This window comes from Schistocerca piceifrons, chromosome 9 (genome assembly GCF_021461385.2).
Source record: "Schistocerca piceifrons isolate TAMUIC-IGC-003096 chromosome 9, iqSchPice1.1, whole genome shotgun sequence".
Classification (NCBI taxonomy): Eukaryota; Metazoa; Arthropoda; class Insecta; order Orthoptera; family Acrididae; genus Schistocerca; species Schistocerca piceifrons.
Genome location: NC_060146.1, coordinates 120360067 through 120377762, shown reverse-complemented (window position 1 = coordinate 120377762; position 17696 = coordinate 120360067). Strand labels below are relative to the sequence as shown.

The 17696-nt window shown below is 45.9% G+C and overlaps 1 protein-coding gene across 2 annotated transcripts in view; it reads right to left on the bottom strand.

The window, feature by feature from the left end:
* Positions 1–17696, bottom strand: part of LOC124717170 (RNA polymerase II degradation factor 1-like) — a 70728-nt gene that overhangs the window by 26637 nt on the left and 26395 nt on the right. For both annotated transcript variants that reach the window (XM_047243941.1, XM_047243943.1), the window contains exon 3: positions 2387–2567. In XM_047243941.1, the coding sequence (XP_047099897.1) occupies positions 2387–2567 (181 nt within the window). The remainder of the gene's footprint in view (positions 1–2386; positions 2568–17696) is intronic.

The following is a 17696-nucleotide window of genomic DNA, read 5'->3' as shown; positions in this document are numbered from 1 at the left end:
CCACGACGCCATTACTATCCCACGCTGTTCCTTATTGTCATTGTCGTTCTTCAACCCTTCACTGTTTCTGTTATTTTTCGTAGTTCAGTATACCTTCTTCCTGTTTCCATGCTTGATCTGTGTTCAGTTTTTGATGCACTATCCACTGCACCATCTTACCAAAAAAAAAAAAAAATGGTTCAAATGGCTCTGAGCACTATGGGACTTAACATCTATGGTCATCAGTCCCCTAGAACTTACAACTACTTAAACCTAACTAACCTAAGGACAGCACACAACACCCAGCCACCAGCCATCTTACCTTAACAAGGGGAGGCCACGACGTTTGGAACGCGGATTTACTGTAAACTTCGTACACTCGTAGTACTCCATTAGGACAACAAAATGTGTAAGCAGTAGCGCGTACTTCTCAAGCGTTATTGAGAAAATTGCAAGATAATTTCGGTAGTCAGATATATACCTGTGCGTGGCCATTTTTACATGAAGCGGCGCCAGGCGAGTGGGTAGCGTTCAAGCCCCGTAATCGCTGGATCGAGTCCCGTTCGTCAGTTTTTTTTTATTTCTTACACAGTCATTTTCTTTACTATTTATATTAAAATTGATATAATGGGAAAAATACGTGTAATCGGATAAAATTTTATTAAATTTACAATGTTATTTGACAGTCTACAAATTTTTATTATCACAAATATTATAATATTCCTAACTATCGACTAGTAAACGAGCAAACGCATAAAGTGATACTGAAAATGTATGCTTGTCCGTGTCTTCAAAACTGTTCATATTTAATCGAAAAAGAACGAAAAATTGTTTCTCGTGAAGACGCTATTAAAATACACTCGATACTGCGTGATCAATTATCAGGGCCGATATTTGAGGAAATGCTGCGTTATGCATGGTTTGCTTCCAAATTATCGGTCGAAAGAGAGGTTTTTGAAGATGTGAACGAGGTTTGTTTTTCCACGAAAAACCTCAAAAGACCTTGCGTATTCGGAAACAGCATTTATTCAATGCAGCTGGTGTCGTTTAACTTAGTATTTTCCATGTTTTTACGAAAAATACGATCCTGCCATTGTACTCGTAATGTCGAAAGCTATGATTAATTGTACATCTTTCGAAAGCCGTCTGTGCCGGTCAAAACTTTGAGGTAACAAACAGTTTCGGACTCCTTCCAGGTATAAGGGATTTCTCAAATCACGGATAAACATACATTTTCAGTATCACTTTATGCGTTTGGTCGTTTACTAGTCGATAGTTACGAATATTATATTATTTGTGACAATAAAAATTTGTAGACTGCCAAATAACATTGTAAATTTAATAAAAGTTCGTCCGATTACACGTATTTTTCCAATTGTATCAATAGTAATATAAATAGTAAAGAAAATGACTGTGTTAAAAATAAAAAATCAAATTACGAACGGGACTTGATCAAGCGATTACGGGGCTTGAACGCTACCCACTCGGCTGCCGCCGCATTCTGGTAAAAACGGGCACGGATAGGTATACCGGGTGATCGAAAAGTCAGTATAAATTTGAAAACTGAATAAATCACGGAATAATGTAGATAGAGAGGTACAAATTGACACATATGCTTGGAATGACATGGGTTTTATTAGAACCAAAAAAACACAAACGTTCAAAAAATGTCCGACAGATGGCACTTCATCTGATCAGAATAGCAATAATTAGCATAACAAAGTAAGACAACGCAGAGATGATGTTCTTTACAGGAAATGCTCAATATGTCCACCATCATTCGTCAACAATAGCTGTAGTCGAGGAATAATGTTGTGAACAGTACTGTAAAGCATGTCCGGAGTTATGGTGAGGCATTGGCGTCGGATGTTGTCTTTCAGCATCCCTAGAGATGCCGCTCGATCACGATACACTTGCGACTTCAGGTAACCCCAAAGCCAGTAATCGCACGGACTGAGGTCTGGGAACCTGGGAGGCCAAGCATGACGAAAGTGGCGGCTGAGCACACGATCATCACCAAACGACACTTGCATGAGATCTTTCACGCGTCAAGCAATACTTTGTTTGTTTGTTTGTTTGTTTTTGTTCTAATAAAACCCCATCTCATTCCAAGCATGTGTATTAATTTTTACCTCTCTCTCTACATTATTCCGTGGTTTATTAAGTTTTCAAATCTGACTTTTTGATCACCCGGTATATTTGACGACCGAAAGTATCTTGCGATTTTCTCAGTAACGCTTATTGAGAAAATTGCGCGTTCCAAACGTCGTGGCCTCTCCTTGTTAATCTCGGGGTGATGCGATGGGGCGTTTGCCTTGCCAGTATCGCTCGACCAATGTACGAAAGAGATTTGTACAAGTACCACGTGCCTACACAGAGACGCAACGGCGCGCGCGGACAGACTCACCCTTGTAGTAGTAGTGCTGGAACTTCTTGGGCTCCTGCTGGAAGAGTCCGCGGGCGTACTGCTGGTAGTAGGTCTGAAGCTGCGGGTTGAGGCCGAAGCCGCCCAGGGCGTTGCCGCCGCCGCCGTACGACACCTGGCCCTCGATGGTGCGCTTGCCTTTGCTAGAGTCGTCGCTCTTCACCTGTCAACAGAGACGCCAGTCACCACACAGCATTTGTGCTTCCCTGTTGGTACTAAGCCGTGGTGTCATACTTTACTTCGGTTTGGTCTTGTCTGGCGGCACCGGCTCCAGTTTACCATCTATGTTAAAAAAATGACGAAATTCCTCCAGCTGTATTAAGGTGTTGGTTTTATTGGCGACTAGTTTCGATGTTGTTACATCATCATCTTCAGGCCAATACTTGTTGACGGCAACTGTATGTGTGTAACACTAGTAGTCAGTGGTGAGACAGGCGTGTTCCATCACACGCCTATCTCACGACTGACTACTAGTGTTAGACAAATACAGCTGCCGTCAACAAGTATTGGCCTGAAGATGATGTTGTAACAACATCGAAACTAGTCGCCAATAAAACCAACACCTTAATACAGCTGGAGGAATTTCGTCATTTTTTAACATATATTGTACTAGAATGAGATTTTCACTCTGTAGCGGAGTGTGCGCTGACATGAAACTTCCTGGCAAATTGTGTGCCCGACCGAGACTCGAACTCGGGACCTTTGCCTTTCGCGGGCAAGTGCGCTACCAATTGAGCTACCCAAGCACGAGTCACGCCCCGTCCTCACAGTTTTACTTCTGCCGGTACCTCGCCTCCTACCTTCCAAACTTCACAGAGGCTCTTCTGCGGACCTTGCAGAACTAGCACTCCTGAGAGAAAGGATATTGCGGAGACATGGCTTAGCCACAGCCTGGGGGATGTTTCCAGAATGAGATTTTCACTCTGGAAGGTAGGAGACGAGATACTGGCAGAAGCAAAGCTGTGAGGACGGGGCGTGAGTCGTGCTTGGGTAGCTCAGATGGTAGAGCATTTGTCCGCGAAAGGCAAAGGTCCCGAGTTCGAGTCTCGGTCCGGCACACAGTTTTCATTTACTATCTGTTTATTTTCTGTCTTTGGTCGAAGTCGGCCTAGGAGGAAGTGCTGGCGGCATGTCTCTGGGAGGGAGAGACAGTTGGTCTTAGACACCGGAGTTGCACATTAGAGTAGAGTTATTTGTGACATCTGGTCGCTATGTGAGAGCTATGTTGGACTGTTTGAGCCAAGTTGGTCAGCGAAAGCCGCATCCGTCCGACACAGGAAATTGGTTGTTGGACTTTGGCTGTGTGGGGCGTTTAGGTCGGTTGGTGGGGCTTGGCTTCTTCGTGTCCGCCAGCTAGTGGGGCCTCCGGCTGTGGAGAGGGGCTACTTCTGGGTCTTCCGATCGTTGGTTAGTGACACCGCAGTTCATCGGGTTCTACGGACTGCCGCTTCATGTTGCTCGCAGCCTGGTTCACTTGCTTCACCCTGGACCGATCTGCCGGATAGGTCATCCGACTGTTTGTTTAAAAAATTACCATCTCAAGCCACCTCTTGCATCCATGCAGCGCCGACACCTTACTCGAGATGAGTATTAAGTGTGGCTTCGTTTGACTACAGTAGTCTGAAAAGAGTAACTTTGTAATCATATTAGTCCAAACTGTGGCCTTAAGATTTAATCTGCAAATTACACCTGAACTTTTCCTGTTATTATTATTATTATTAAAAAAGCATGTTATATTCCTTCAGACTCTGGCCTCAAGATTTAAATTGCAAATTTCACCTGAACTTTTACATATCTTCCTCTTTTCGTATTATAATTATTAAAAGTATGTTATATTTCTTTTAAAATGTGGCCTTATGATTTAAATTTCAGTATTTATTTCTTTGATGTTAAGTTAAATTTTAAGTTTACTATCAAAAACAGTCTTGATCACAATTTATTTATTATGGTGATCGGTTTCGACCACTACTGTGGTCATCTTCAGACCAATGAGTAAGAACCTCCTACTCCTGGAGAATCACTACTGCTGATTCTCCACCAGAAGGACATTCTTACTCATTGGTCTGAAGATGACCACAGTAGTGGTCAAAACCGATCACCGTAATAAATAAATTGTGATCAAGACTGTTTTTGATAGAAAATATTTGTAACACATTGATCACTGTTCGCTCCAACAATGTATTCAAAAGTAATAAATCAATAAATTGTTATTTACATGAAATAACAGCGAGTTGATTTGTGGGCGTGGTCCTTCCCATTTTCCTTAATTCCCAATTGTCTGGGTCAGATACAGCTTCAATTTCTGCGAGGGTGTGTCAAACGAAATATCGACAACAGTGTAATAAATAGCTAGGAAAACGGCGCTGAAATCTCGAAGGGCAAACTGGATACGATTGTGATAATTTTTATATCTCCGTCCATAGTGTCACCTCTATGTCACAATTATCTTTGTGTGTACATCTGTGTTCATATCAATTCCGAAAGTTTATTCCTGGATGGAACAGCTATTTCACAGGACCAATTCTAGATGACGTATTATTTTATCACATCAGACCCCCATGCCAGGGTCGGTTGTGACAGAGGTTGGGGTCATTAGTGGAATACTCAGATATGGCTTTAACTCAGCGGTAACTGTATACGAGGGGTATTCGGAAAGTAAGGTCCGTTCTGGCGCGAAATAGAAACCACTGTGAAAATCCGATGGAACTTTGGACAGATGTGTTGGGCAGTGTCTTTAGTGTGCCTGTCAATCGCTTCACGTCGCTCTTTTCAGTTCAGAGCGCCAAGTGATCACCCAGAAATGCCTAAAACAACAGTGTCTCCCGCCAAGTATGTGGATCTTGTGAGAAATTTCCCCTGAATCTATGCAGCCCACATAACATACATGTCATGCGTTTCTTTCTCCAAGATAATTTTCAGCCGCATTCTGCATGGGCAATGAAGGCGCTCTTGCAGGGTTTTCGATGGGAAATGTTCGATCACCCACAATACAGTCCTTAATTGGCTGCCTCCGTTGTTCATCTCTCCTCAGATCAAACGCTGGCTACGAAGACAACACTTTGGCACAAACAATGAAAGGCAGACCACTGCAGAGAATTGGCGGAAGGCACAGGCGGCTGCTTTATGTGACGACGGTACTGGAAAGTCTTTACAACGCCACGAAAAAAGTCTACGTCAAAGCGACAACTATTTAAGGGGGGTAGGACGTCAAATGGACCGACTTGGAGCAGAAGACGCATCACACGACATTTTAATTTCCACTGTCTATACTTTCACATATAAGTTCATAAAACTGTGTCAGCATCACCAGGAAGGATTCAGGTTTCACACTCATTGCAGTGGAAGTTCGAAAACACAACAAAATAATTTTTTTTTACATGCGAAATTTCATCATTTTTTTCACTTACTAATGGCTGCAGTTGTTGCTATAGCTTTTCTTCATAAGTTAGAGAGATTCTTCGATGAATTTTGCACAGCATACATACCATAATTACAGGTGTATGAAACTCTAGAATTTATTTAATTTATGAAAAAACGAATGAGCTGTTGTATTTTAAACTTCATGTTTAGAAAAAAACACAAATTTTGTAGTTAATACCTCAATTTTTACCACAGTTTTTAATAGATTTGGAAAATTCTAGAGTTTCATATATCTTTAAGTATGGTTTGTATGCTGTGCAAAATTCATCGAACAATCTCTCTTACTTATGAAGAAAAGTGTACCTATAGCAACAAGTACTGACATTAGTAAGTGAAAAAAATGATGAAATTTCACATGTAACTGTGGTGTCACCGCCAGACACCACACTTGCTAGGTGGTAGCTTAAATCGGCCGCGGTCCATGTAGTACAGGTCGGACCCGCGTGTCGCCACTGTGATCGCAGACCTAGCGCCACCACCAAGGCAGGTCTCGTGATACGAGAGTGGACTCGCCCCAGTTGTACGAGAGCACTAGCTACCACCCAGTTGTACGAGAGCACTAGCTACCGCCCAGTTGTACGAGAACCTAGCTACCGCCCAGTTGTACGAGAACCTAGCTACCGCCCCAGTTGTACGAGAACCTAGCTACCGACCAGATGTATGAAGCCTTTCTCTCTCATCAGCCGAGAGACAGAATAGCCATCAGCTAAGTTAATGGCTACGAACTAGCAAGGCGCCAGTTGTATCAGTGCCTATAGCTTACAAGTATTCAAGAGAGATGTATTCCAAGGCCTAAATAAAAGATAAGTACTAAGCATCTACCTACTTTTCTTCTTATTCATTTATAAGTTCTCATGTTCCAGACTTCACGCCCGTTTGCTTTAGCAGTGCGTGCACTATCGGCTACAGCGTTAGTCTAGCATTCCTTTTCAGCAATTAACTTCACGGTGTCGGCACAGCTACCGACACAACATTTATTGGCGACGAGGGAAAAGTGAACTTTTTCTGATTGCTTACATTTAATTGTGTCATGGCTTCGCCACATTCTCCAGATGTACTGTCCGAATTTTATCGCTTGCAGAATCAGCAGACGCAGGCGTTACTGGATGCCCTTGGACAGCTCGTCCAGGGTCAACGTGCGCTGCACACCGATGCGGCCGCAGCCGCTTCACCGCTACCGCAGCCACAACCTGCCGTTGCACCGCCTTTTAGGCACTACGACCCGAACCAAGAGACCTGGCAAGAGTGGTCCCGCCAGTTTGCCTTCCACCTCGCTGCCTACAGAATTCAAGGTAATGAGCGGCAGCCGTTTTTGCTTTCTTGTGTCGGTGTGTCCACATACCGTGTGATAGTGAAATTGTTTCCCCGACGCGACGTAGCAACTCTGTCCTACGAGGAAATTTTGTCTGCATTAGATGCCTATTTCAAAGAAACAGTTAATGTGGTTGCAAAACGGTATACGTTCTTTCGTACAAACCGTACGGCCGGTCAAACTAATAGGGAGTGGGTAGCAACATTGCAAGGACTTACTAGGGACTGTGCCTTTGAATGTGACTGTGGTCTTTCTTATTCAGATACCATGGTGCGTGATGCAATTGCACAGAACGTTTCTGATGTTCGCATACGGGAGCAAATTTTGAAACTAGTTAATCCCTCCCTTCAACAAGTAATAGACATATTGGATAGACAGGACACACTTGACTGTGCTCAGGAATCTTTTGTAACTTCGCCAGCTGTGTGTAACATTAACCGGCCCGCCGGGCGCGCTCGCGCAACGCGGCCCGGTCAACTGCCCTCGCGGCCGTCCGCACAGCTGCCGCCGCGCGCTAAGCCAGGTGTGCCGCGCCAGCACACACATGTAGTGCAATCGTGCCCGCGGTGTGCTACTAGACATTCGCGTGAACATTGCCCGTCACGCCAAGCTATTTGCTTTTTCTGCAATAAGAAAGGATATGTTCAAAGTGTTTGCCAGAAAAAGCTCCGATCAGACAATCACAATCATTCCAGGCCCTTTGCTTCGCGCCGGAATCGAACCAGGGACACACAGGCTCGTGGACCTTCGCCTATGGACATTCATGTCGTTAATTCCGCTTCGTCCAGTGACACTTTCTCTAACAGTAACTGTGTTCATCCCACAAAAACTGTGCGTCGACGTCGCCGGAAATCACGTCAATTAGCCAGTGATTCTGTACCAGTGTCTGTTCCAATTGCACAAAACAGTCGCTCTTGTCGTCAGCAGGACAATAAACTTTTTGTGGACTTAGAATTTGAAGGCAAAGTGATACCATTCCAGCTCGATACCGGAGCTGCAGTTTCATTGCTCAATCATGACACGTACAAACAACTGGGCAAACCTCCGTTGCGTTCCGCAAATGTTAAGCTAACTACATATTCCGGACAGAAAATTCCTGTGTTAGGACAGTGCAGCCTTCTTGCAACATACAAGGGACTAACAAAACTTGTGTCATTTTACGTTCTTCGTTCTTCTTCTGCAGTGAACTTGTTTGGTCTCGATTTATTTCAGTTGTTTAACATGTCTATTGTAAATCAGGTCCTATCAGTGAATCAGACTGTGCCTGCAGACAGTGTTTCTCGGCTGTGTGACGAATTGCAGACATTTTTGCACCGGGCTTAGGTTGCGCTAAAAACTATGAAGCACATTTAGAACTGAAGGTAAACGCGCAACCGAAATTTTTCAGGGCGCGCAATGTTCCCCACGCATTGCGTGATGAGGTCGCAAGAACGTTACACGATCTCGAATCACAGGGTGTAATTGAACGTGTGCAAGCTTCTCTCTGGGCCTCACCCTTAGTCATTTTGCCAAAACCTTCCGGAAAATTGAGACTTTGCGTGGACTTCAAGGCCACAGTGAATCCACAGCTAGTGACTGCTACTTTTCCTTTGCCCCGCCCGGAAGATCTTTTTGCTAAACTGTGCCCGGGAAAATATTTTTCAAAGTTGGACCTAGCCGATGCGTACTTGCAAATACCGGTGGACGACGAATCCCAGCGCGTATTGGTGGTTAACACGCATCTTGGATTGTACCGCTTCAAAAGACTGCCATTCGGGTGTGCATCCGCCCCTGCCTTGTTTCAGCAATATTTACAAACTATTTGTGCGTCGGTCCCTACTGCAGCAAACTATCTGGACGATATAGTGATCTCCGGACAGACAGAAGAAGATCATCTTGCGAATTTACGAACATTATTTCAGGTCTTGCGGCAAAATGGTCTTCGCTTGAGGAAGGACAAATGTGTGTTTTTTGCTCGTGACTTACCATACCTGGGACATGTCATTAATGCCCAAGGCATACATCCAAGTCCAGAGCACCTCCGTGCCATACAAGATTTGCCTTCCCCTCAAAATCTGAAACAGCTACAGAGTGTGTTGGGTAAAATTAATTATTACAATAAATATGTGCGCAATGCCTCTTCCATTTCAGCTCCGCTTCATCGCTTACGCCGTAAAGGTGTTCCGTTCGTCTGGACGCCGGAATGTGAACGCGCCTTTCGCCAGTTGAAATCGGCGTTGCTTTCTAATACTTGCCTTACGCCATTCGATCCCCAGAAACCCCTTTTGTTGATGGTAGATGCATCGGATTTCGGGATCGGTGCTGTGCTTGCGCACAAAGTTGGCTCGCATGATCGCCCTATTGCCTTTGCGTCCAAATTGCTCTCGTCTGCGCAAAGAAATTATTCACAGATAGAGAAAGAAGCTTTGGCTCTCGTGTTTGGTGTTACTAAGTTCCATGATTTCTTGTATGGTCGTCACTTTACCATCATCACAGACCACAAACCTTTGACATCGCTTTTTCATCCGACCAAGCCTGTACCTCCACGTACAGCGCAGAAATTCATTCGCTGGTCTATTTTCCTCTCGCAGTACCGCTACGATATCTTGTATCGGTCCACTGCTAAGCACGGAAACGCCGATGCGTTGTCCCGTTTGCCTGTTGCTGAGGATACAGCATTCGATTCTTCCGAACTTGCTTGCATGTTCATTGATTCGGAAACCGATGAAGTGGTCGAATCGTTTCCGATTGATTTTCGTCGTGTCGCTACAGCCACAGCTGCTGACCCTGTCCTTGCTACTGTTTTACGTTTTGTTGCTACGCAATGGCCTTTGTCAAAGTCTCGGATCGAGGATCCGTTGGTTCGCCGATTTTTTGCTCACAAGGAGAGACTTTTTGTTCGACGTGGTGTTTTGTTGTTGCGTTCTGATAATGATCAGTCCAGAGTCGTGGTCCCACGTTCGTTACAGTCCTCTGTTTTACGGCTTCTTCACCAAGGACATTGGGGTATAGTGCGAACGAAACAACTTGCTCGTCAGCACTGTACTTGGTTCGGAATCGATGCTGCGATTATGAATATGTGTTCTTCGTGCCCGGCGTGTGCCGAACAACAATCCGCACCGCCGCGGAAAGTCTTTGCGTGGCCAAAAGCCACTTCCCCTTGGCAACGCTTGCACATTGATTTTGCTGGTCCATTCTGGAATGCTCGATGGTTGGTTCTGGTCGATGCCTTCAGTAATTTTCCTTTTGTTGTCCGGATGTCTTCCACGACGTCCTCCGCCACCATCCAAGCGTTGTCTGCTATCTTTTGCATAGAAGGTCTTCCGCAGACTATTGTTTCCGACAATGGCCCACAATTCACGTCCGCAGAATTTCAGTCATTCTGCCAGGCCAATGGTATTCAACATCTGACATCCGCGCCGTTTTCGCCTCAGTCCAACGGTGCCGCTGAACGATTGGTCCGGACTTTCAAGTCACAGATGTTGAAATTGAAAGAGTCGCATTCTCGGGAGGACGCGTTGTTGCTCTTTTTGTCTTCGTATCGCTCTCAGCCCCGAGATGGTCGCTCGCCGGCTGAGTTGCTCCACGGTCGTCCTCATCGCACCTTGATGTCTTTGCTGCATCCGCCGCATCAGGTTCCTGTGCAGCGGCAGACTCCTGCTTTTACTCCAGGCGAAGTTGTATTTTATCGCAACTATCGAGGTTCACGGCGTTGGCTCGCAGGGCGCATTCTTCGCTGCCTCGGCCGCGCGATGTATTTGGTTTTGGGGGCCTCTGGTGAGGTGCGTCGGCATCTCAATCAGCTGCGCCTCTGTCGTCGCTCGGGTTCTGCCGCTCCCCGTCTGCTTTCAGCGACGGTGCCGTCCGGTCAGCGCCCTGGGGACCCATCTACTGGCTCGCCTCATCCCCAGGTGTTACCGACGATGCCTTCCATTTTGCCCCATGGCGACGCGCCGCCGCAGCAGCAGCAGCAGCCGCCGCCGCCGCCGCCTGTTCTCCCGCCGGCGTCGCCCGCATTAGACGCTTCGTTGCAGCCGCCAAGCGCCTCCCAGGGTCACGCGCCGCCGATCGCTTCCCGTGACCAGCTGTCCTCCGCCATGGAACTCCCGCCCGCTCCGGACCACATGACGTCATCGCGCGTCGGCTACCCCGACGCCATGGAAATCGACCCTTCGGTCCCTCCTGTCTTATTACGGGCGCATACACCGCATGTTGACGTGCACCCTGGACTAGTTTTGCAGGCGTTTCCTAGCTCCCCTCGGACCGGATGGCCGGGTGCGGGTGGCACAGCCTCGCCTGTTGTTAGGCTCCCCACCTCATCGCATACGTCAACATGTGGTCCTCCCCACGGCGGGCGGAAGCCTTATCTCACGACCGTTCGCCGATTTGCGGGGGAGGAATGTGGTGTCACCGCCAGACACCACACTTGCTAGGTGGTAGCTTAAATCGGCCGCGGTCCATGTAGTACAGGTCGGACCCGCGTGTCGCCACTGTGATCGCAGACCTAGCGCCACCACCAAGGCAGGTCTCGTGATACGAGAGTGGACTCGCCCCAGTTGTACGAGAGCACTAGCTACCACCCAGTTGTACGAGAGCACTAGCTACCGCCCAGTTGTACGAGAACCTAGCTACCGCCCAGTTGTACGAGAACCTAGCTACAGCCCCAGTTGTACGAGAACCTAGCTACCGACCAGATGTATGAAGCCTTTCTCTCTCATCAGCCGAGAGACAGAATAGCCATCAGCTAAGTTAATGGCTACGAACTAGCAAGGCGCCAGTTGTATCAGTGCCTATAGCTTACAAGTATTCAAGAGAGATGTATTCCAAGGCCTAAATAAAAGATAAGTACTAAGCATCTACCTACTTTTCTTCTTATTCATTTATAAGTTCTCATGTTCCAGACTTCACGCCCGTTTGCTTTAGCAGTGCGTGCACTATCGGCTACAGCGTTAGTCTAGCATTCCTTTTCAGCAATTAACTTCACGGTGTCGGCACAGCTACCGACACAACAGTAACAAAAATCATTCTGTTATGTTTTCGAACTTGCACTGCGATGAGTGTGAGTTCTGAATACTTCCTGGTCATGCTGACAAAGTTTTATGAATTTATTTGTAAAAGTATAGACAGTGGAAATTAAAATGTCCTGTGGTGCCTCTCCTGCTCCAAGTCGGCCCGTTTGACGTCCTACCCCCTTAAAGATGTAACTACAAGATGAAACTAATTTTCACTGTGGTTTCCACTTTGTGACCTATCGAATAGCCCTCATATTTATTGCTAAGGCCCTTTTGGTAACGTATTTTTAATTATCTTGTAACAGTCTTCAGCATTAAAATGAGTCAAAAACACTTCTTTTAAAACTCAGTTTTACAAATCATCCATATAATCAATAACAAATAGGAAAAAATACACTATGTGATCAAAAGTATCAGGACACCCCCCAGAAACATATGTTTTTCATATTAGGTGTACTGTGCTGCCACCTACTGCCAGGTACTCCATATCAGCGACCTCAATAGTCATTATACGTCTTGAGAGAGCAGAATGGGGCGCTCCGCAGAACTGACGGATTTCGAACGTCGTCAGGTGATTGGGTGTCACTTGTGTCATACATCTGTACGCGAGATTTCACACTCTTAAACATTCTTAGATTAACTCTTTCCGACGTGACTGTAAAGTTGTAAAGTGAAGGGGCATGTACAACACAAAAGCGTACAGGCAGACCACGTCTGTTGACTGACAGTAGAAGGGGGTTGTAATGTGTAATAGGCAGACATCTATCCAGACAATCACACAGGAATTCCAAACCGCATCAGGGTCCACTGCAAGTACTATGACAGTGAGGCGGGAGGTGAGAAAACTTGTTTTTTATGGTCGAGGGGCTGCTCATAAGCCACACATCACGCCGGCAAATGCCAAACGACTATCGCTCGATGTAAGGAGCGTGAACATTGGACGATTGAACAGTGGAAAAACGTTGTGTGGAGTGACGGATCACGGTACACAATATCACGATCCGATGGCAGGGTGTGGGCATGGTGAATATGGTGAATGCCCGGTGAACATCTGCCAGTGTGTGTAATGCCAATAGTAAAATTCGGAGGCGGTGGTGTTATGGTGTGGTCGTGTTCTTCATGGAGGGGGCTTGCACCCCTGTTGTTTTGCGTGGCACTATCACAGCACAGGCCTAAATTGATATTTTAACCACCTTCTTGCTTCCCACTGTTGAAGAGCTATTCGGGGATGGCGACTACATCCTTCAACACGATCGTGCACCTGTTCATAATGAACGGCCTGTGGCGCAGTGGTTACACGACAATAACATCGCTGTAATGGACTGGCCTGTACAGTCCTGACCTGAATCCTATAGAAGATCTTCGGGATGGTTTGGGACGCCGACGTCGTGCCAGGCCTCACCGACCGACATCGATACCTCTCCTCAGAGCAGCACTCCGTGAAGATTGGGCTGCCATTCCCTAAGAAACATTCGAGCATCTGATTGAACGTATGCCTGCGAAAGTGGAAACTGTCATCAAGGCTACGGGTTGGCCAACACCAGATTGAATTCCAGCATTAGCGATGGAGGGCGTCACGAACCTTTAAGTCATTTTCAGCCAGGGGTCCGGATACTTTTGATCACATAGTGTATCTGCACATTATAACTCACTCAAGATCAAACACGAACTGATTACAGGTGTCAGTCCATAACGTTCCAAAATAACGTCTTTGTAGAAAATAAGAATTTGACACAACAGATACCGAAAATGATGTCAGTTTCTCTGCTTTACAAGCTCAAACAATTCAGGGTGATCAAGTACGCAGTCACACTCATCTCCGTTATGGGAAATATAGTAGCGACCGCCATCTGGGAACAGTTGACAGGACACATCCTGAGAGAACAAGCAATATTCAGTGTAGTAATGGATTGAAGCGTGGGGCTAAAAATTGTAGAGGGAGACCAAGGTAGACAAGGAGAGAAGAAGACACTTTCAGAGAACAGGCTAGCATGTAGACCTGTATCAAACATCAGACTGAGACAACAACAACAAAAAACGTGGAACTATTTCCAGTAGAACACTTTCAGCGGCGGACCAACAAATAAAATTCTCCATCGGAAATAACGGTGAAGATTGTGCTAAAGGAAAGGAGTTTAATTTAGTGGAAACGACCATAGGTCTGATACACTCACACCTTGGATGTGGTTCCTTAGAGGGTTTTCATCTGTCATTTAGGTAAATGATGAACTGGTGTCCAATCTCCTCCTCAGAAATTACGATGCATAAACAGTAAAAAAAAAAAAAAAAAAACTGTAATACACACGAGAATATTTAGACGATTCTAAGACGGATGGCTTACACTGCTTGCGTTCCTCAGGTTACTAATGGGAATGCTGCCTCAAAGTTAAAATAAATTTCCTAAATCATAAAGAATAGCGGACTCCGTACAACTGGTAGATATAGCAAAGAGAGACTAATTTACAGAAGTACGGCAGAGCTCAGCATGTAGATTGATTCGGGTTGGATTGTTTTGGGGGAAGAGACCAACCAGCGACGTCATCGGTCTCATCGGATTACGGAAGGACGGGGAAGGAAGTCGGCCGTGCCCTTTCGCAGGAACCATCCCAGCATTTGCCTGGAGCGAATTAGGAAAATTACGGAAAACCTAAACCAGGATCGCCGGACGCGAATGCGAGTCCAGTGTGCTAACCACTGCGCCACCTCGCTCGGTAGAACGACTCGGAGAAATTACTCGTGTCATTGTAACCGTCTTACCAAAGGCAGAATTACGCCGTAAGATAGAAACATATTTTGAGGATAGATTTTAACATGTCATCGTTACACTTGTGAAGCTGAGTGAACGTCTATAGCGAGCGACAGTTGAGAATGTCGCATATCTCTATGTGGCCGCAAGGTTTTCCACAACGTTTCACAATTCACACCTTTAGTGGCAGAGGGGAAAGTGCAAACATGCTGGGAACATCTTTCAAATCCCTCGTAACATACCGCTTCCGCACCTGTCGCACGTAAGCAGCAGACGTGATGTAATGCCATGAGAGCCGAGTTACTGATGTTGGAGCTCCACCTGTGCCTCTGAGATCAGATCTGTCCTCCGAACATAGCTTTTCATGAATAGTGTCCAGGTTTCATGGTTTATATTTTGCAACGTTATCAGCGCCTTTCTATTGTGAATTGCTTGCTACGTCGTCTTACTTGTTACTTCTGAGATAATAATTTCCTGCGGCTCAACGGCGTGGTGCAAGCCCTTGAATTTCACGCCTGCTCTTCGATTAGCTCGTTCAAGAACTATTAAGTTACTAGAATTAGAATCTCTCTCTCTCTCTCTCTCTCTCTCTCTCTCTCTCCGTCCAACAAGTTTCCGTGCTGAATTTGTGCCTGGTGTAGAAGCGGTGTCAGCGCGGTACTACGGTGGCAGTTTGAACTAACCATTCCACTCAGTTGCGGGCAGGCTGTGTTAAGTAATAGACATGCGGCCGTAGTGTGTCAACGTTGTTACATCACAAATTGCAGTGGAGTAATATCTGTGCACAGAGCATTCAAGGCAGTCTTCAGAATGTGTTAAAGAATTGAGAAGTGTGTACTAAGTCTCCTGGGCAAAAACAACGACGCGTGACGCATGTCTCAAATCGACTGAAATGCAAAATGTCGAGCAGTCTTTTGTGGAAAAAATCATCGCACATGATAAGATTTGGTATTACCAATATTATCCTGCGATAAAGGGACAAAGTGCATAAAGTCACACGAAGGGTCAAGACTTTGATGACATGACCGGCATTGAAGTCAATGTGACAAGCGAGTAGAACAACTTCCCAGAGAAGGACGTTCCTGACAGAATCACGTGGATGTGTGAGCGTTCTGCGCGTTATACTCAAGTGAAAGGGGACTAAGTAGACCACCCGAAGCATTAAAACTACCAGCCTAACTTTTCTCTATCTTTAATAGACCCTGCCTCGTATAGCTTTCTTCGTTCTGACGGGGCACCCCAGTCTCTGCCGCCTCTTACAGTTTTTACCTCCTACAGCTCCCTCTAGTGAGATGGAAATTTTTCCCCGATGTCTTTATACATTTCCTATCATCCTGTCTCTTCTTCTTGTCAGTGTTTCCCACATATTCCTATTCTCGCATATTTTACAGGAAACATAATTTCTTATCATCCTTGTGTGGCATTACAACCAAAACCCTTCGAATTTCATCTTTTCCAGTATTCACACTGTCCACCATTCTCTACCACACAATGCTATGCTTCAAACGTGCGAGAATAGTTCAATAAGTGCTATAACATTCCTTTCCTAGGCCAGTTTCTGTAAAAAAAATTTTTGAAATATTCCTGCTTCACCTCCTGTAGTTTTATGAATTTCCGAAGGTGGGGGCGCAGTATGTAGGATTCAAACTGCCGTCTGTGACAGAGGTGCGTTTCAAGGAGAGACCTGTCATTGAGTTTTGGTTCAAATGGCTCTGAGCGCTATGCGACTTAACTTCTGAGGTCATCAGTCGCCTAGAACTTAGAACTACCTAAACCTAACTAACCTAAGGACATCACACACATCCATGCCCGAGGCAGGATTCGAACCTGCGACCGTAGCGGTCGCTCGGTTCCAGACTGTAGCGCCCAGAACCACACGGCCACTCCGGCCGACCATTGAGTTTTCTTTTTTGGTCTTTGTCGGGAAACTAGAGCATCGCAGATGTTCGTAGGCGCTTACAGAATGTCTACGGAGATCTGGCAGTGAAGAAAAGCACGATAAGTCGTTGGGCGAGGCGTCTGTCCTCACCGCAACAAGGTCCCGCAGTCCTGTACATTCTCTCGCGTGCAAGCTCACCGCACACAGCCGTGACTCTTTCAGTGTTGGAACGTGCGGACACTCTCATTGGAAGTGATAGATTGATGACAATAAAACACCTGGTTGCTAAAGTGAACGTTTCTGTTATTAGTGTTGACACAGTCGTCCATCACTTGGAGTACTCTAAGGAGTGTGCCGAGATCTCGCACATTCCGACTTCCACATGTTTGGCCCAACCAAGGATGCACTCGGCTGAAAGCAGTACGTGGATGATGGGGAGGTTATTGAGGCAGCAAGAAGTTGGCTCTGACTTTGACCAGCAGAGTGGTACCATGCCGGCATATCTGCCTTCCCAGTAAGGTGGCGTAAGGATGTCGCATTCAATGGAGATTATGTTGAAAAATAGAGTTTTATAGCCGAAACAGTGGGGAATAATATGGTGGTGTATTGGAATCCTGAATAAAATCAAGGTCCTTGCAGAAAAAAGTGTTGCATTACTTACTGAATGCCACCAGTGCATTCTCAGGCAATTTCTTTCTCAAACTGCACAGAGTACGCGAAAGAACTTGCCCCCCTTCTAACAGCCGTGTACCGCAAATCTCTAGAGGAGCGGAAGGTTCCAAATGATTGGAAAAGAGCACAGGTAGTCCCAGTCTTCAAGAACGGACGTCAAGCAGATGCGCAAAACTGTAGACCTATATCTCTGACGTCGATCTGTTGTAGAATTTTAGAACATGTTTTTTGCTCGAGTATCATGTCGTTTTTGGAAACCCAGAATCTACTCT